The sequence below is a fragment of the Toxorhynchites rutilus genome, chromosome 2, assembly GCF_029784135.1.
Source record: "Toxorhynchites rutilus septentrionalis strain SRP chromosome 2, ASM2978413v1, whole genome shotgun sequence".
In the NCBI taxonomy this organism is placed as follows: domain Eukaryota; kingdom Metazoa; phylum Arthropoda; class Insecta; order Diptera; family Culicidae; genus Toxorhynchites; species Toxorhynchites rutilus.
The window spans coordinates 304309429-304326005 of record NC_073745.1 but is presented as its reverse complement, the minus strand read 5'-3'; the positions used below and the strand labels follow the sequence as shown (position 1 = coordinate 304326005).

The 16577-nt window shown below is 40.6% G+C and overlaps 2 protein-coding genes across 2 annotated transcripts; both read left to right on the top strand.

Moving 5' to 3' along the window:
• The first annotated feature begins 8457 nt into the window (after positions 1 to 8457).
• On the top strand, positions 8458 to 10974 carry LOC129767029 (uncharacterized). The gene is made up of 2 exons (XM_055767637.1): positions 8458 to 8691; positions 8737 to 10974. The coding sequence occupies exons 1-2, from the start codon at positions 8458 to 8460 to the stop codon at positions 10972 to 10974; spliced, it is 2472 nt and encodes an 823-aa protein (XP_055623612.1).
• A 220-nt stretch (positions 10975 to 11194) lies between these two features.
• LOC129767028 (uncharacterized) lies at positions 11195 to 13758 on the top strand. Its single transcript, XM_055767636.1, has 2 exons — positions 11195 to 11281; positions 11329 to 13758. The coding sequence occupies exons 1-2, from the start codon at positions 11195 to 11197 to the stop codon at positions 13756 to 13758; spliced, it is 2517 nt and encodes an 838-aa protein (XP_055623611.1).
• Positions 13759 to 16577: the final 2819 nt, after the last annotated feature.

Here is a 16577-nt window from a genome sequence, read left to right as displayed (position 1 = left end):
TATAGTCCCACTATTTACGGAACAAATACAGAAATCCAAATACACTATCTGGAAAATTCAGAAATCAAACGTATGAAAACTATTTGAATTTCAAAAAGGCTAAAGCCTAGCTCAAACAATTAATACGAAAATCCTCCAGAAACGACTGGCATGACTTGATTAATTCAATAACGCCAAGTATGAAGAATAAACAATTATGGAATACAATAGAAAAAACCAGTGGTGGTTGCACTGGAAAAAATAATGTACATTTACTAAATGACACCAGCTTAGCAACAGAGTTTATACAGAATAACTTCCCACAAATATCACACGACATACAATTCACTGAAAAACCAATTACTAACCGAATAGAAATTAATTACCAAGAAATAGATAGGCGTTCACGTTCACGGAAAGATAGTCCTACTCCAGGAATAGATAGCATATCGTTTTTTATGTTGAAACGTACAAATCCTAAAATAATAAACAAAATCACAGAATTTTTAAGTATGGCAATAAATGAAAATATCATTCCAGATGATCGGAGGACCATAAAAATTATCCCATTACTAAAACAATCTGCGAATCCAAATCATTACAGCTCTTACAGACCCATCGGTATGCTATCCGTGGTACTCAAACTGAACAATTTCATAATTAAGAGCCGTCTTACCGATCATATAAACAAAAACAACATATTACCATCATATTCATTTGTATTCAAAAAGAAGGTATCAGCCATCAACTGCGTAAACACTCTCTTGTCACACATTCACCATACCACAAGAGAGGGAAATATAATCATAGCTACCTTCCTAGACTTATCATAGGCTTTTGATAATGTAAATGTAGAAAAGTTGCTTTCGATCCTTGAACAAGTAAATACTCCGTTTGTCATAATTAACTGGATTTTTAATTATCTCAAAAAACGAGAAATTATTCTCAAACTCAATGATGGTACAAATATCACCTCAACCACGAATAAAGCACTCCCGCAAGAATGTCCCCTCTCGCCCGTTTTATTCAACCTCTATACGATCAATATACATAAACTAACTACAAGAAACAGAATTATCTTTCAATTTGCAGACGATTTCACAGCAGTCGTTATGACTAAAAATATTGAAGAAGCCACTATTACAATGAACCGCTTTTTAAATGATATAGCGAACATTCTCAATGTATTGGATATGCAAATCAATGTGAATAAAACAGCATCGGTGATATTCACTAAGAAATATCATGCGGCTACAAACCTGCAATTGAATAATCACCCTATTAATGTTAAACCATACCATAAATTCCTGGGTATTTACTTAGATCACAAACTAAAATTTAAAACCCACATAGACATCACAGCTTCCAAAGCCAGAAGAAAAATAAAAATATTAAAAATGTTAGTGAAGAGAAAAATGGAGCTCCATGCTACGTGTCTCTAAAACCGTAATTCAATCACTGATTGTTTAGGGATTTACAATAGTCGCATCCACGTCTGCAAACATTTTCACGACTCTTGAAACGATACAACAACTGTATATCAGAATATCAATGAGATACATGAGATCAACTCCCAATCACGTTATTTTAGCAGAAACAGGTGAGCTTCCCTTGAAGGAAAGAGCAGAATTTTTAGCATTGAAAGAATGCACAAAGCTAACTTATGAAAATAACAGTCCAACTGTTAAATATCTCAATCTGTTTATGAACACAGACTTAACCAGCTAACATTGCACATTTCTAGAAAAAATAATAAGATTAAATAATCATCATCTTTTATAACTGGCTCGAAAAATACCATACCATCCATCAAACAAATTAGAAATTATTCCAGAAATACCGAGTATTTCAAAAAACAGAACACCCACAGAAATCCAAAAAAGAATAGTTATAGAGCTTATAAATACGAAATACATAAATAATTACCAAATCTTCACAGACGGATAAAAAACACAAGGGAAAACAGGATACGGAATCTACGACACACAAGAAAAAACATCCTATAGTGGAAGACTAAATTCACAAATCACAATCATGAATGCAGAATTAATAGCCATACTGAAAGCAATCAGCCACATCATTGTTGAAAATATAGAAAAGGCAGTGATTTTTACAGACTCTAAAAGCGCCGGACTACTAATTGAAAACACCAAATCAACCGATAACAACACAGTTTGTGAATTTTTTGAAAAAATAAACAATTCAAATTTGACAAAATTTACGCTCCAATGGATTCCAGGGCACATTGAAATAAATGGTAAAAATTCCAAAAGATGATCTAATTCTTAGTTTCAAATAGGAAACAACATGCTTATGGGAAACTAGATATAAAATTTTATCGCTTGAAAAGGGGATCAACCACTATAAGATAATGCCGAATATAAAATTCAAGCCATGGTTTATAGATTTCAGATTTGAGCACAGAGCAAACAATTATTATTTCAAGATTAAGATCAGGCCATACCGCTACGAAAGATAAATTACACAAGTGGGGTCTACTTCCTGGCGATAGATGCGAATTCTGTAACGTTCCAGAAAATATTTCACATATCTTACACGACTGCACAAATTATTATCATATCAGATTAAAATATCCCATATTTCAGGGAAACCCTGACATCATAGCTCTTCTAGCCAGAAGCAAAATAGAAGATCTAAAACAAGTAACTGGATTTATAGGAGAAACCAAAATGAGCGTTTAGGGAAATAAATTCAGCACTTCACTGTAATTACACGATAAAGAACTATGAACCTCGGTCGAAATCAGTGAAACATTGAAACGTCACAACACTTGGCTGTTATGGTTCGACAGGTCTGCACCAGAAACGTGAATGAATTATTTGTTTTCGTATGCCTTAATATATTCATCTCATCCAGATGAAAAGGAATAGCATCGCTTCGGATCTCTATTGCAGATGTTAACCAAGTTCGTCAACAATAGAAAAAAATCGAGCAATGCTGCTTTGATGACGAATGGTGGTCACTGACACTGATGGTAAATTGAAGAAAATGAGTTCTGAGAAAAATAAGAGAAGCCCCATATAAAGTCTTCCCAAGAGCCTTCTATCAGTAATTCCATGAACCTTCAACTGCATAAAGCTGGGCAGAAATAGCACAAAATACATAAAAAAAATTGAGACCTGAGATATTTCAAACACAATATAATATTTTTTAAATAAAAAAACCCTCGCAAATCTCGATGTTTTGTTTCAAATAATTATGGATTTACATGTTAGCATGTTAGCATGGAAAGAATTCTAGAGAAATTAAATTGAATAGAATTTCTCTTCTAAGGGATTTTCTTCCTGAATGTGCACATCCAAGACAGCACGAACCTGCTAGATTTAGGCCTTACCTATCCGGTAAAACGATCAGGTACTCTATGGTTTTCAAATACCTGGATGTGTATTTTGATCCTAAATGTACCTGGAGAACACACATCGCATATTTAAAACAGAATTCCAGCAAAGACTCAACTTTCTCCGAAAAAAATGTGACTTCATCGGGCAGTGCAAAATAACGATATTACCGATCGATTAACGTTTACTTAGTCACCGCAATACCACACAAACTCTTTACAGCTACACGGGCCGAAGGTTATGCTGGCCAGTGACCATTGGACAAGAGCCGAAGATTTGTTGTCACCTGAACAACATCTGCAGATTGTGCAGATTTTTCCCGAAACCCATTTTTAAGTTCACCATAATCATTGCGCTCTTCGTTCATTGTTGGCTCACATATTGAGGTTTTAGGGTGCAATAAATGTTTCTATGGTGGTTAGACTCTCCACCCCCCTCTCTAAGGGGGGGCTGCCATACAAATGAAACACAAATTTCTGCATTACTCCAGAATTAATCAAGCAAACGAAACCAAGTTTGGCATGTGGAGGTTTTTGGGTGCAATAAATGTTTTCACGGTAGTTATATACTCCTCCATCTTCTCTAAGGGGGGGCTGCCATACAAATGAAACACAAATTCCTGCATTACTCGAGAATTGATGAAGCGAATGAAACCAAATTGGGAATATTGAGGTTTTAGGGTGCAATAAATGTTTCTATAATGGTTAGACTCTCCACCCCCTTCTCTAAGGGGGGGCTGCCATACAAATGAAAAACAAATTTCTGAATTACTCGGGAATTAATCAAGCAAAAGAAACCAAATTTGGCATTTGGAGGTTTTAGGATGCAATAAATATTTCTATGGTGGTTAGACACTCCTCCCGCTCTCTAGGAGTGGGCTGTCATACAAATGAAACACAAATTTCTGCATAATTCGAAAGCTAATCAAGCACAATTTGAGATGTGAGGGTTTTTGGATATGAGAAATGTTTTTAAAATGGTATGACTATAATGGCCTCCCTCCTCTGGAATGCAGAGGGAGTCCCATAAAAATATTACACATATTTCAACCAAAAATATTTTAGCTGAACATGACAGTTGAAAATTTTCGGAAAACTCTGAAGTAAAAAGAGAAAATTCGGAAATTTAAATTCCCATATGTTCTACAATTACATAGTGACAAGTGCTGTTACTCCATTTGATGTTTGCGCTAGCGAAATTGATCTTTGTTCGTAACTGGAAATAGATTTTAATGTGATGAAACGCACTCCTATATCTTCTTCTATCTATACCAAATAAAAAGGATTGCCAGATGTGTTGATAAAAGCAGAACTCGAGGAAGGAATTGTCCGATTTAGGGCTGTCTTTATTCTATCATATTTTCTGTATAAAACATTTATCCCATGTAACGGAGAAACATGTTATTTGCATGTGGTTGAAAAATCTTGAACGAGAATTGTGTCTGAAAATAATCTGATATTATGATGATGAGTTTTGTTAGAAAAACTAGGAATTTTATAGTAAAAAGTAAATTCAACGAAGACGAATAGAAAATCAATCAATGAACAGTTCTGCGATTGGAACCATGAACTTGCTCATAGTAAGAAAACGTGAATATTGAAGGTATTGATAACAAAAAACTAATTTTTGGTGGGTCAGCTAGTGAAATATAAAATATAACTTTCTTATTCTTTCTTTATAGATAAAGGTAAACATAGTTCGTCAATATTGTAGCCCCAGTTATTCGAGACATCTTCGTGGTACATATTTCTGTTTTCAATCTCTTGACATAACCGATATAGCGCTTTCTAAGTTACATTAGGACGACCATATGAGAGACATCTTTGTAGAACAAAGAATTATCCGATAAAGCGCTTTTTTCTAAGTTGCCTAAGGGTCATCATGAAACTGTTTTTAAACGGTTTTATTTAGCTTGCTCTGTAGTTTGTATGTTTGTAACATGTTTGTCTGTAGCGCTTCACCACATTCATGAAAATTTGAACCCCTTCCTGTTGACCGATTGATCTAAAGTTTGGAACACACCTTTATCTCTGCAGTCATTATAAATCCACATATTTCATGATTTCAAAAATCCAAGATGGCGGCCGCTACAAAATGGCAGATTACATACTTTTTCAAAACCCCATCAATTTGGGTTTTCCAAAACCCCAACAATATGGGTATCAAATGAAAGGGCTTGACTAGTAGAACACAGTTATTTATAAAAAAAAATGCAAATCCAAGACGGCTGCCACCACAAAATGGTGGATTACATATTGAGCTTGAGCTTGAGCTTGGGTAGACAATTCGTACAATTCGTAGTTGCTCTCCGTAATTGACCTGAACCAACCAAATTACACAAAGAACACACAGAATGATACTTGGGACTAGCAAATCATTCTCGTTGTGAAACTTTCGGTGATTCGAGCTTTAAATTGTCAATAACGACGCCGGCCACGCTCTTACAGTCACCAGGGGAAGGGAAGGAATGTTAGTATGTGTTGTGACGGAAAATAAGGATGTGACCCTCACTATCCGTGGCAACTGTGGAGTTCTCGCTGGAAAGGGAAATCTCCCGATATCAAAGTACGTCTCACTAGTACGAAGGCCCAAGAGGAAAGAGGCCGAGTGATGGTTGTACATGTAAACTAAAGCATCGCCTGCTATTAGGTACAAGTAGTCGTACGTCATGTTCAATTCGGTTGACACTTGACAAATTCAATAAGCTCATTTCACACTTGCTTAATGACGTATATCACACATCTCCCCTCTACTCATGGGAACTAAATGTTTTAGTATATGTGTAATTCCCAAAACCAAGGAATCACCCAACACTATATCGAACCGCTCTTACTTGTGCTGTTGTCCGTATAATGATGGGCAATGATTAGTGCTTGGCAATGATATATCAAGTATGTGCATGGGAGGTACAATATTTCAATAAAGCGTAACAAGCGTTATCGACAAGGTAATAATTTTGAACTTGTGGTGCCACTCATCCTCTCACATCCCTTAAAAAAAAATTGCCTAGAAGCATAGTCAAGTGTGAAATAACTACAAAAATGATTTCCATTAATTTCACATAACACATTCCTCGGGAATGTGATTACTAGTTCAATCGGTAGATACGATTTCGTCATAACTTGCGGAAATTACAAAACAACCAAATGTAAAACCTTACATATATCTATTCGACACCTTGCTCCGATTCGCACCAAGGGATTCTGAATGTTTCAATCATTTGACGTACTGCGTAGATGGATTCTGCATAGACATTAACTTCATTTAACTTCATCTTGAGTTTTTATCTCATCTGTCGCACAGAAAACAAAAATAACGATCGCAGAAATCCGAAGCAATCCATTCTGAAGCAATTCCGGACTTCAGAGCATCTCCAGAAGAATTGAGCCTAAAGACGGAAGAAAAAAGAAATCAGAACTCCGAAAATTACGATATACGTGAGAATTATTTTTTTATTTTTGTTTTTCAGCATCCAATTTTTCATTCTCTTCGTTTAGCCATCCTAATACTTGATCTTTCTGTTGTTGGTTTCGATTGTCGCTCTTATTGCTACTATTCATGCTACGGTCAAATGACCCGTGACTCCACGAGCGTTGCATCTACGATTATCTGCAGAACGAGTTTTGGATTAGTAGTACGTACAGTTACATTTAGGGCAACAAGAACGTCGACCAGCTCCATGATTTTTATATTTTATATTCAGCCTTGTTTAGCTTGTGATCGATTAATAGATGCTATGTAACGACGGTTCATTGGATATTTTTCATTCCACGATGCTTGTCGCTCTAATACTACCGCGAACTCCCAAGGTGGCAACGTTTACATTTGAAACTGTTCTTCACGAGTTGCTGACTGGAAGATAAAATACGTTTCGTGGCCAAATGCTTTAAGAGCTGCATTCTGATGCGTCATGAACTATCTCCACCAAACTTGCGTGGAAGGTTATCATTGGTTAATCTGGTCCTTGGTTTAAGGATACTGCCAGCTCCGGAAGAACTATTTGTTCCGTCGTCAGGTGATATCATCCTTGCAGAATATGACTGAAAATTGCTCATCGTGATTATTATTCGAGTGATTCCGGCAACTCAACAACCTCTTTGCTCTCGTACACTGTACTTCCGCCAGTTTCAAGAACGCACCTTTACATTCCAATCATGTTAATTCTATGCGGTCGTAATTTCTTGATTTCTCCCGTCTCGCTTTTCTTTCAGCTGAATGCCCTCTCGCTATTATCATGCGGACATCCCGTCTCGCTCTTTTCATGCGGACACCCAGTCTCGCTATTTCCCTGCGGACATCTCGTCTCGCTATTTTCCTGCGGACATCCCGTCTCGCTATTTTCCGTGCGGACATCCCGTCTCGCTTTTTTCGTGCGAACATCCAGTCTCGCTTCTGCCGCGCGGACATGTCGTTACGCGCATTTTCCATAAGTTTATTTTCTTTTTTACTTACTTCGTTTGTTCGGGGGATTCCCTTCTTTTCAAGAACGTGATCCAGAAATAATACTCCAAATATAGAACACATTCGACTTTTCGACTATGCCTCCTGGCAGGATCGCCAATGTGGAGTTCTCGCTGGAAAGGGAAATCTCCCGATATCAAAGTACGTCTCACTAGTACGAAGGCCCAAGAGGAAAGAGGCCGAGTCATGGTTGTACATGTAAACTAAAGCATCGCCTGTTATTAGGTACAAGTAGTCGTACGTCATGTTCAATTCGGTTGACACTTGACAAATTCAATAAGCTCATTTCACACTTGCTTAATGACGTATATCACACAGCAACTATTGTGTTGCTATCATTATAGCACAATAGTGCATGATAACAATGCTGAATACATTCTTACAACTTCATTGTTTAATTTGATAATTATATAAGAGCTGATAAGCGAATGAAACAATTGAATTCTAAAGGCCATACCATACGCATCTTTTCTTTCCATCTGACCGATCGCTTTCGCGCTTATTTTATAACCCGAGAACACATAAATTGGTCCTTCGAGCCGGATCGCGGGAATATCCGTCGTGAACCGCGCAGTTTTTATCCATCGCTATCGCGTATTTTGGCATTTTCGCCCGCAATCGTTTCCAATCCGCGAAACAGTGAGTGATCTGTTCCATGATGGAAAAGCTTATCCGTGAGAGAAAATCACTTGATCCACGACTCAAGCGTGTGTCCGATATGGTGGCAAAATTAGAGCCAGAAACGGCTGAAGAAATCGAGATAGAAACAGAACTCGACGTTCTCGGTGATATTTGGAGTGCCTATTGTTCAGTGCACAAAAGAATTTTGGACGTGAGTGATAACGACGAATTGTACGATGATGCTGTGCAGCATCAATGCCGTGTAGAAAAGGTTTATATCGCGTTGAAAAATCGGTTATCAAAAGTGCTAAAATAGTTGAGAAATCACGATAACAACGTGGGAGATCGATCGTCGTCGCCTAGTGCCATAATCAGCCAACTCTCACAGCAACATGCCGAGCTGCTGAATATGATGGCGGACAGAATGGCCTCTGGAGCAAACACGTCAACCATTGTTCACAATGATACAGCCATGCCACTGACGGATCTGAAACTGCCACGTATGAACTTGCCTGCGTTTAGTGGAAACTATTTAGAATGGCAGTCATTCATCGACCTCTTTAAGAGCATGGTCGATCAAAATCCATCGCTGAAGGATAGTCAGAAATTATACTTCCTCAAAACCAATCTCACCGGTGAGGCTGCATCGCTCATTTCTCATCTTAAGATCGAAGATGCAAATTACGGTCCAGCTTTGCAAAAGCTCCAATCACGCTACGATAAACCACTCGAGATAGCTCACAAACACATCGAACGCTTTCTCAATCAACCAGCCCTGACATCACCGTCTGCTCATGGATTGCGTTTGCTTCACGACGTCTCCGACGAGGTTGTTCGAGCTCTCCAAGCCATGCAAAGGGAGGACCGCGATACTTGGTTATTATTCATCCTCATTCAGAAATTGGATCACGAAACCAAGCAGCTTTGGTACCAGATGGTTGCTGACATGCCCGAAGAGAACATAACCCTGAAGATGTTTCTCGCTTTCATCGATTCACATAGTTTCGCTCTGCAATCTGCGCAACCTGTTAAGCCGCGAACAATTGTGTCCAAGCCACCTGTGAAGCCACCGTATAGAGGAGCAACAACATTCGTTGCCACCAACATTTCTTCAAATTGCAACGTCTGTGCCAAATCAGCTCATCCACTTTACCAGTGCGGTAAATTTGTTCATATGAGCTCAGAGGAGAAGCTTTCCCTTATCAACTCACAAATGCTGTGTCGCAATTGCTTAAAAGATCATCGTGGTGAATCGTGCAGATCCGGGAATTGTCGGAAATGTGGCTTACTCCACCACACCCTGCTGCACGCTGCCCTCACGCCAACATCGCATGCTGTCCCCAATAGTGGTAGTCTGGCCGCACAATCATTGATTTCGGCCCTCGATGCTCCCACATATTTCGATGCTTCCAACGTACTCCTCGCCACAGTGGCCATAAACGTACTGGACAAGCAAGGACGGCCACATGCATGTCGCGCTGTGCTTGATTGCGCATCTCAAGTAAGTTTTATCAGCCAGAGTTTTTGCAACGAACTTGGTCTCGAGTTGCAAGAAGCTGATATGAATCTCGAAGGTATCTCGGCTACACCTGCGCATGCAGACAAATGCGTGCCAATCGTCATAACATCCCGATGCACGGACTATCGCACCACAGTTCCGTGTATGGTGTTAGAAAGAATCACTAAAACGCTTCCTGTTAAACCAGCGAACATTGACGGTTGGCCCATGCCGCATTCAATCAACCTAGCCGACCCAGTGTTTCACCGTCCAGGTAAAATCAGCGTGCTCCTCGGCATTGAATTATTCTTCCAGTTGCTTGAGCCTGGAAAGATCATCCTGAGTCCTGATGGCGATCTACCAACCTTGCAGAACACCAAGCTAGGTTGGGTGGTTGCTGGTCGCTATCGTAAACCCACCATCTCACCATACACGAAGTCTTCGACGTGTTTGTTGACCACCTCTGACGATAACCTCAATCATCAGTTGCGTAGATTTTGGGAGTTAGAGGAATGCTGCACATCTACGCCCCACTTCAGCGAGGAGGAAAAATTGTGTGAAGATCACTTTCACAAACACACCACTCGTGACGACACTGGAAAATTTATTGTTCGCTTGCCGTTCCTTCATCCCCCGAGTCAACTTGGAGACTCCAGACAAACAGCCGAAAAGCGTTTGTTTCAAATCGAGAAAAAATTGCAAAGAAACCCGCACCTGAAACAGGAGTACCATGCATTTCTTCGGGAATATTGTGAACTTGGTCACATGACACTTGCCGAAGAAGCATTTCCGAGAGTTGCCGTATACCTCCCCCATCACTGTGTGGTTAAGGAGAATAGCTCCACCACGAAATGTCGCGTCGTGTTTGATGCCTCAGCCAAGACCACCACTGGCAAGTCACTGAATGATATGCTGATGTGTGGTCCCGTTCTGCAAGACTCAATAGTCGACATTCTTCTCCGATTCCGATTCCCGTCCGTTGTAATTATCGGCGACATTAAACAAATGTATCGCATGATCCAAATCCACGAAGCGGATCCTTTGGCGATGGTCTAGCGACGATGTAGTAAAAGAATATTGCCTAAACACCGTCACTTACGGGACGAAAAGTGCTTCATATCTGGCGACAAAATGTGTGCAGCAGCTATTAGACGCGCATCGTAGGCAGTATCCAGTAGCAGTAGGAAAAGCAGAGAAAAACACGTCTGTGGACGACATCTTAACGGGCGCTGAATCCGAAGAGGAAGCAATCCTACTACGTCAACAATTAACAACAATGTTTGCATCCGGTGGCTTTCATCTACGGAAATGGGCATCGAACAGTACAGCTATTCTAAATGACATCCCGGCGAATAACAGAGAGGTGAGATCAACGAGTCCCGCACCATCAAGGCCCTCGGCATCCACTAGCAGCCACGCAGCGACGAGTTCCAGTTCTCCAACACACCGAACAAGATCCTTCAGCCCACAAAGCGGATTATGCTCTCGCAAATCGCCAGCATATTCGACCCTCTTGGACTGCTGGCCCCAATCATCGTCAGAGCGAAGCTGATCCTGCAGCAGTTGTGGGAACTGAGGGTGGACTGGGATGAAACTCTCCCCGGTGAGTTTGTTCAAAATTGGTTTTCATTTGAGCAAAGCCTTTCCGATCTCAATTACTTACAGGTACCTCGACGAGTGATCGGCGTTCAACAACCGACCAGAATCTATCTGCACGGCTTCAGTGATGCGTCAGAGCGAGCCATGGGTGCGTGCGTCTACATTCGAGCTGCTGACGAAGGAGGAAACACATCATCACATCTGCTGTGCGCGAAATCTAAATTGGCGCCTATCGGAAATGGACGGACCACGTTACCTCGCCTGGAACTGTGTGCGGCGGTGATTTTGGCCCGCCTGATGGCGAGCGTTATCACGGCAATCTCAACCCCTTTCATCGAAATACGAGCTTATTCGGACTCCACAGTGGCACTAGCATGGATTTATGGCGGTGCGTCGAGATGGAAGACGTTTGTTGCCAACCGCGTGGCTGAAATCACCACATTACTTCCGGCAATCAACTGGCAGCACGTGGACACCAACAACAATCCTGCAGACTTGATCTCGCGCGGTGCTCTACCAGCGCAAATTATTAACAATTCTCTCTGGTGGCACGGACCATGCTGGACAAGCACAACCAGTGACCACGTATCATCACAAGTCCTTCCCGCGCTCGAAGTGACTCTGCAGAGACAAGTAGAGAGAGAACAACGTTCAATTGCCGTAGCATGTATAGCTACGTATGATAATGACCTCCTCGACGCGATGTTATCTCGGTACTACCCAAACCTTCAGCTTCTTATACGCATCACGGCCCGGATGTTACGTTTCAGTCATCGAGAATTTAGAACGACAAATCGTTTAACGCCAAAGGAAATTGACAACGCAATGAGAGTGTATGTGCGGCACGTACAGAGCCAGCACTACTGGAAGGAAATCTTTCAACTGGACAGTAAACGGGAAATCAACAATAACAGCTCGCTCCGTCAACTGCAACCGTTTCTGGACGAAAACCGTCTCCTCAGGGTGGGTGGTAGACTGCAGCTGTCAGAACTCAACTACGAGTCGAAACATCCGATCCTGCTGCCTAGCCACTCAACTCTCACCGCGCTTATTCTCCATCATGAGCATCGCGAGCAACTTCACTGTGGTCCGCAATCGTTACTAACGGCGGTTCGACGGCGCTTTTGGATTGTTCGTGGAATGAGTGCAGCCCGGAAGACGTGTCGATCCTGCGTCGAATATGTTCGTGCAAGACCAGTTCCATTGCATCAGGTGATGGGTCAACTACCATCGGATCGCCTGAAACCGAATCCGCCTTTCTCCATCACCGGCATTGACTATGCTGGACCGATTAGTTTCGTCAGTCGTCGAACACGTGGCGCCGTATCGAGCAAAGGATACATCGCACTGTTCATCTGTTTTTCGACACGAGCTGTACACCTTGAAGCTGTGTCGGATCTCACCACCTCTGCTTTCACCCGCTTCAGTAGTCGATATGGGTTGCCTAACAAAATCTATTCGGACAACGCTACCAATCTACGAGGAGCAGCAGCCAAATTCCGTGAATTATACAAACAAATCAACACGGCTGAGCAGGACAACGTAGTTGCAGATTTTTTCTCCGACAAAGGCATTGAGTGGATATTCATTCCCGCTCGATCGCCTCACCACGGTGGCCTTTGGGAGGTGGGTGTAAAGGTGATGAAAACTTTCTTCCGCAAGCTTGGAGGTGATGGTCATTTCACTTTCGAGGAACTGAGTACCGTTCTCGCACAAGTGGCGGCGTGCATGAATTCACGGCCAATTGCTCCACTATCAGATGATCCCAACGAGCCTCAGCCTCTCACACCAGCACACTTTCTCATCGGTCGACCGCTAAATACTGTTCCCGAGATTAACCAGTTGGAGCATCGTATTGGATCCCTCAGCAGGTGGGAGTATGTGCAACGAGTTATCCAGGAATTCCGAGCTCGGTGGCAGACCGAGTACCTTTCAACACTCCAGCAGATGACAAGATGGCAACGTGCAGCGCCGCACATTGCAGTGGGTGATGTTGTATTATTGGTCGCTGATAACGAGAAACCCAAGCAATGGCCTATGGGCCGCATTATCGACACCTTCCCTGGAGCCGATGGTCACGTTAGGGTGGTGGCTGTTAGAACAACCAACGGTATTACTAGGCGGGATGTTCGACGGATACGGCGAATCCCCTTGGAAGATGACGAGTACGTGCCAGGAAGAAATGGAGCAGAAATTTCTCATCGTAATTTGGTGGGCGGTTTATGTTGTGACGGAAAATAAGGATGTGACCCTCACTATCCGTGGCAACTATTGTGTTGCTATCATTATAGCACAATAGTGCATGATAACAATGCTGAATACATTCTTACAACTTCATTGTTTAATTTGATAATTATATAAGAGCTGATAAGCGAATGAAACAATTGAATTCTAATGGCCATACCATACGCATCTTTTCTTTCCATCTGACCGATCGCTTTCGCGCTTATTTTATAACCCGAGAACACAGTATGATAATCGCCGCCCGAAGGCCAGAATGGTCGCCTCTATAGCGTGGTTCCCTAGCGATTATCATGGAAGGAATAGTTGTTAGTAGGAAGAGGTAAAAATCGGGATTCACTGCGGTAAGTGAAGTGATTATGTAAACAATTTATGAATCGAAATTCCGAAAATTGTATGTGTCACAGCACTCTGCAGACTATCTACAGGCAGCATGAGAAGGGAAATCTGTAAAATTAATTGGGTAGTTTATATTATTTATCGCGCGTTATTGTACTCCAATCGCTATGACGGAGCGTTAACTTTGGGAAACCTGAGAAGGTAACCGAGAGAATTCCGTTAATCATCGAGCATTCTTTTTTATGGAATTCCTATCGCAACGCTGGAGATATAATATTTGGAAACCTGAAAAGGTAACCAAGGAACTCCTCGAAAATAATTTAAACCTGCGTTAACAAACAAGCGTACTTTTTATCGAACACCAATCCCGACGGCTGAGAGTTAACTTTAGGAAACCTGAAAAGGTAACCGAGAGAATTCCTTTGATCATCGATCGATAAGACTTCGTACTGAACGGCGTATATTTGATCTAAGTTATTTAATCTAATTTTGCTAAGTAAACGTTTCAATTTAATGTAAAAATAATGGATTTTCTTCCTCCCAACCTAGCATGAAAAATAAAGATCCACCACAAAGACAACGTACGACGATTTTAGATCTAAGCAATGTAAAATCTTGTAGTATTTAATAATAATATTTCAATAATAATATTTTATTCTATTGGAAACTACATTCATTGAGTGAATATCCGAGTTATCAGTCAATATAAAGCATTCAAGTTCACATTAGCGTTCTAATCATGATTTGCAAATCAACATGAATATATTTTTTTACCTTCAATATACAAACGAAACCTCATTTGCAAAAAACTGACCCAATAAAAAAATGTTGGAATAATTGTAAGTATGGTTATATATTCTAACTCAAAAACATATTTAGCAACACTTTGGGCCTGATCACGAAAGCCACCCCACGAAAAAAACGAAATGAATTCCATATAACCTAGCATACAATTCACCTCGCTCTCATCGCGAAGTGGCGCTCATGATCAGGTCCGTTATTATGTTGATCAATTTATTGACATTTACTCTCCCTCTCACTACATCGGAAGACACTCTGCAAGCGAAGTACACTTCAGGCAACTTTCGGATCGGTTTTCGAAATTACGAGTAGCGAAAAATATCAGGCAAAAGAAGCAAAAGACAGCGAAAAAATAAAAACTTAGCTGTGATGATTTTCGGCATGCTCCAATATTATCCTGTTAGCAGAATTAGTGTGATTCCTTGGCTAACTACCACACACGCACATAGCCACGGTACGCGAGAGAATGATGCGAGAAACGTGTAAAACCGGCAGTTTGCACCAGTAAACTATTCCGAAAGTAATCACGAAAAGACGGACGAGAGTCATTTCTCTCATCTTCTAATCTTTTACACACACATACACGCGACGAAAAATATTTAAACATGTCGCGACATGAAAACGAGTAAACGACGAACGCGCACATATTGAAGCCATTCGAATTGATAAATTACACTAAACATGCGAAAAAAATGCTTCACCGCATAACTTCACTTATTTAATTTATTTATACGCGTCCACTATTATTCACCTCACCAAATTATTCCTTCTTCCATCATGTTGAAACGAATGGCGAAAAAAAAATGCGTCCATACCCGACGGCTGTCCGATCACCCCTCCCACGAAATGGTGGATCACATATTTTCTCCGAACAAACCCCATCAAAATGGGTATCAAGCGAAGGGGCTGGACCAGTAGATCACAGCTATTTAGGAAAATTAAAATCCAAGATGGCCGCTGTAACAAAATAGCCAATTACTTTTTCAAACGGTTTCATTCAACTTGACCTGTTTGTATATGAGTTTGTATGTCTGTAGGGTTGTCCCACATTAATAAAAAATTTACCCCGTTCCTTTTGATTTATTGATCTGAAATTTGGAACAAACCTTTATCTCTGCTGTCATTGTAATACTGTGTATATTTAAAAATCTAATTTGGCCGCCGGTGAAAAACTCAATATCCGTATTGAATGAAATGATTTGACTAATAGAATACAGTACACGATCAAAATATTCCGAAGAAAATTAGGTAAGAAATAAAAATTAAAAAAAATTGAATGGTTTTATTGTAGAGAAGTATACTAATCATACAGATAATGTACTAAAAACTAGAAAATAAAAAAAGTAAAAAAACTTTCTAAGAACATAATTAGGCAAGTAGCAGTTAATAGTTATCACATCTCTTTCTTCATTATTCTAGGGCAATGATGAGAATAAAATAAAATAGTGGGGCACATCGGACTTCCATTTCCCACAGTTTGTTGTTTCATCATATTATTTTCTAGCTTTTATTAGTGTACTAAACCGTTTAACTTTAAAAGTTTTTGACGTAGGACTACGTCTTTCATTTCTATACTGTGGTGTAAAATCAAAGTTTCGAAAACGAAAGCGTTACGCCGGAGACCGAGATTTTAAGCGTTAATAGCTCCTAAACAACTGAACGAAATGGTATGATAAACA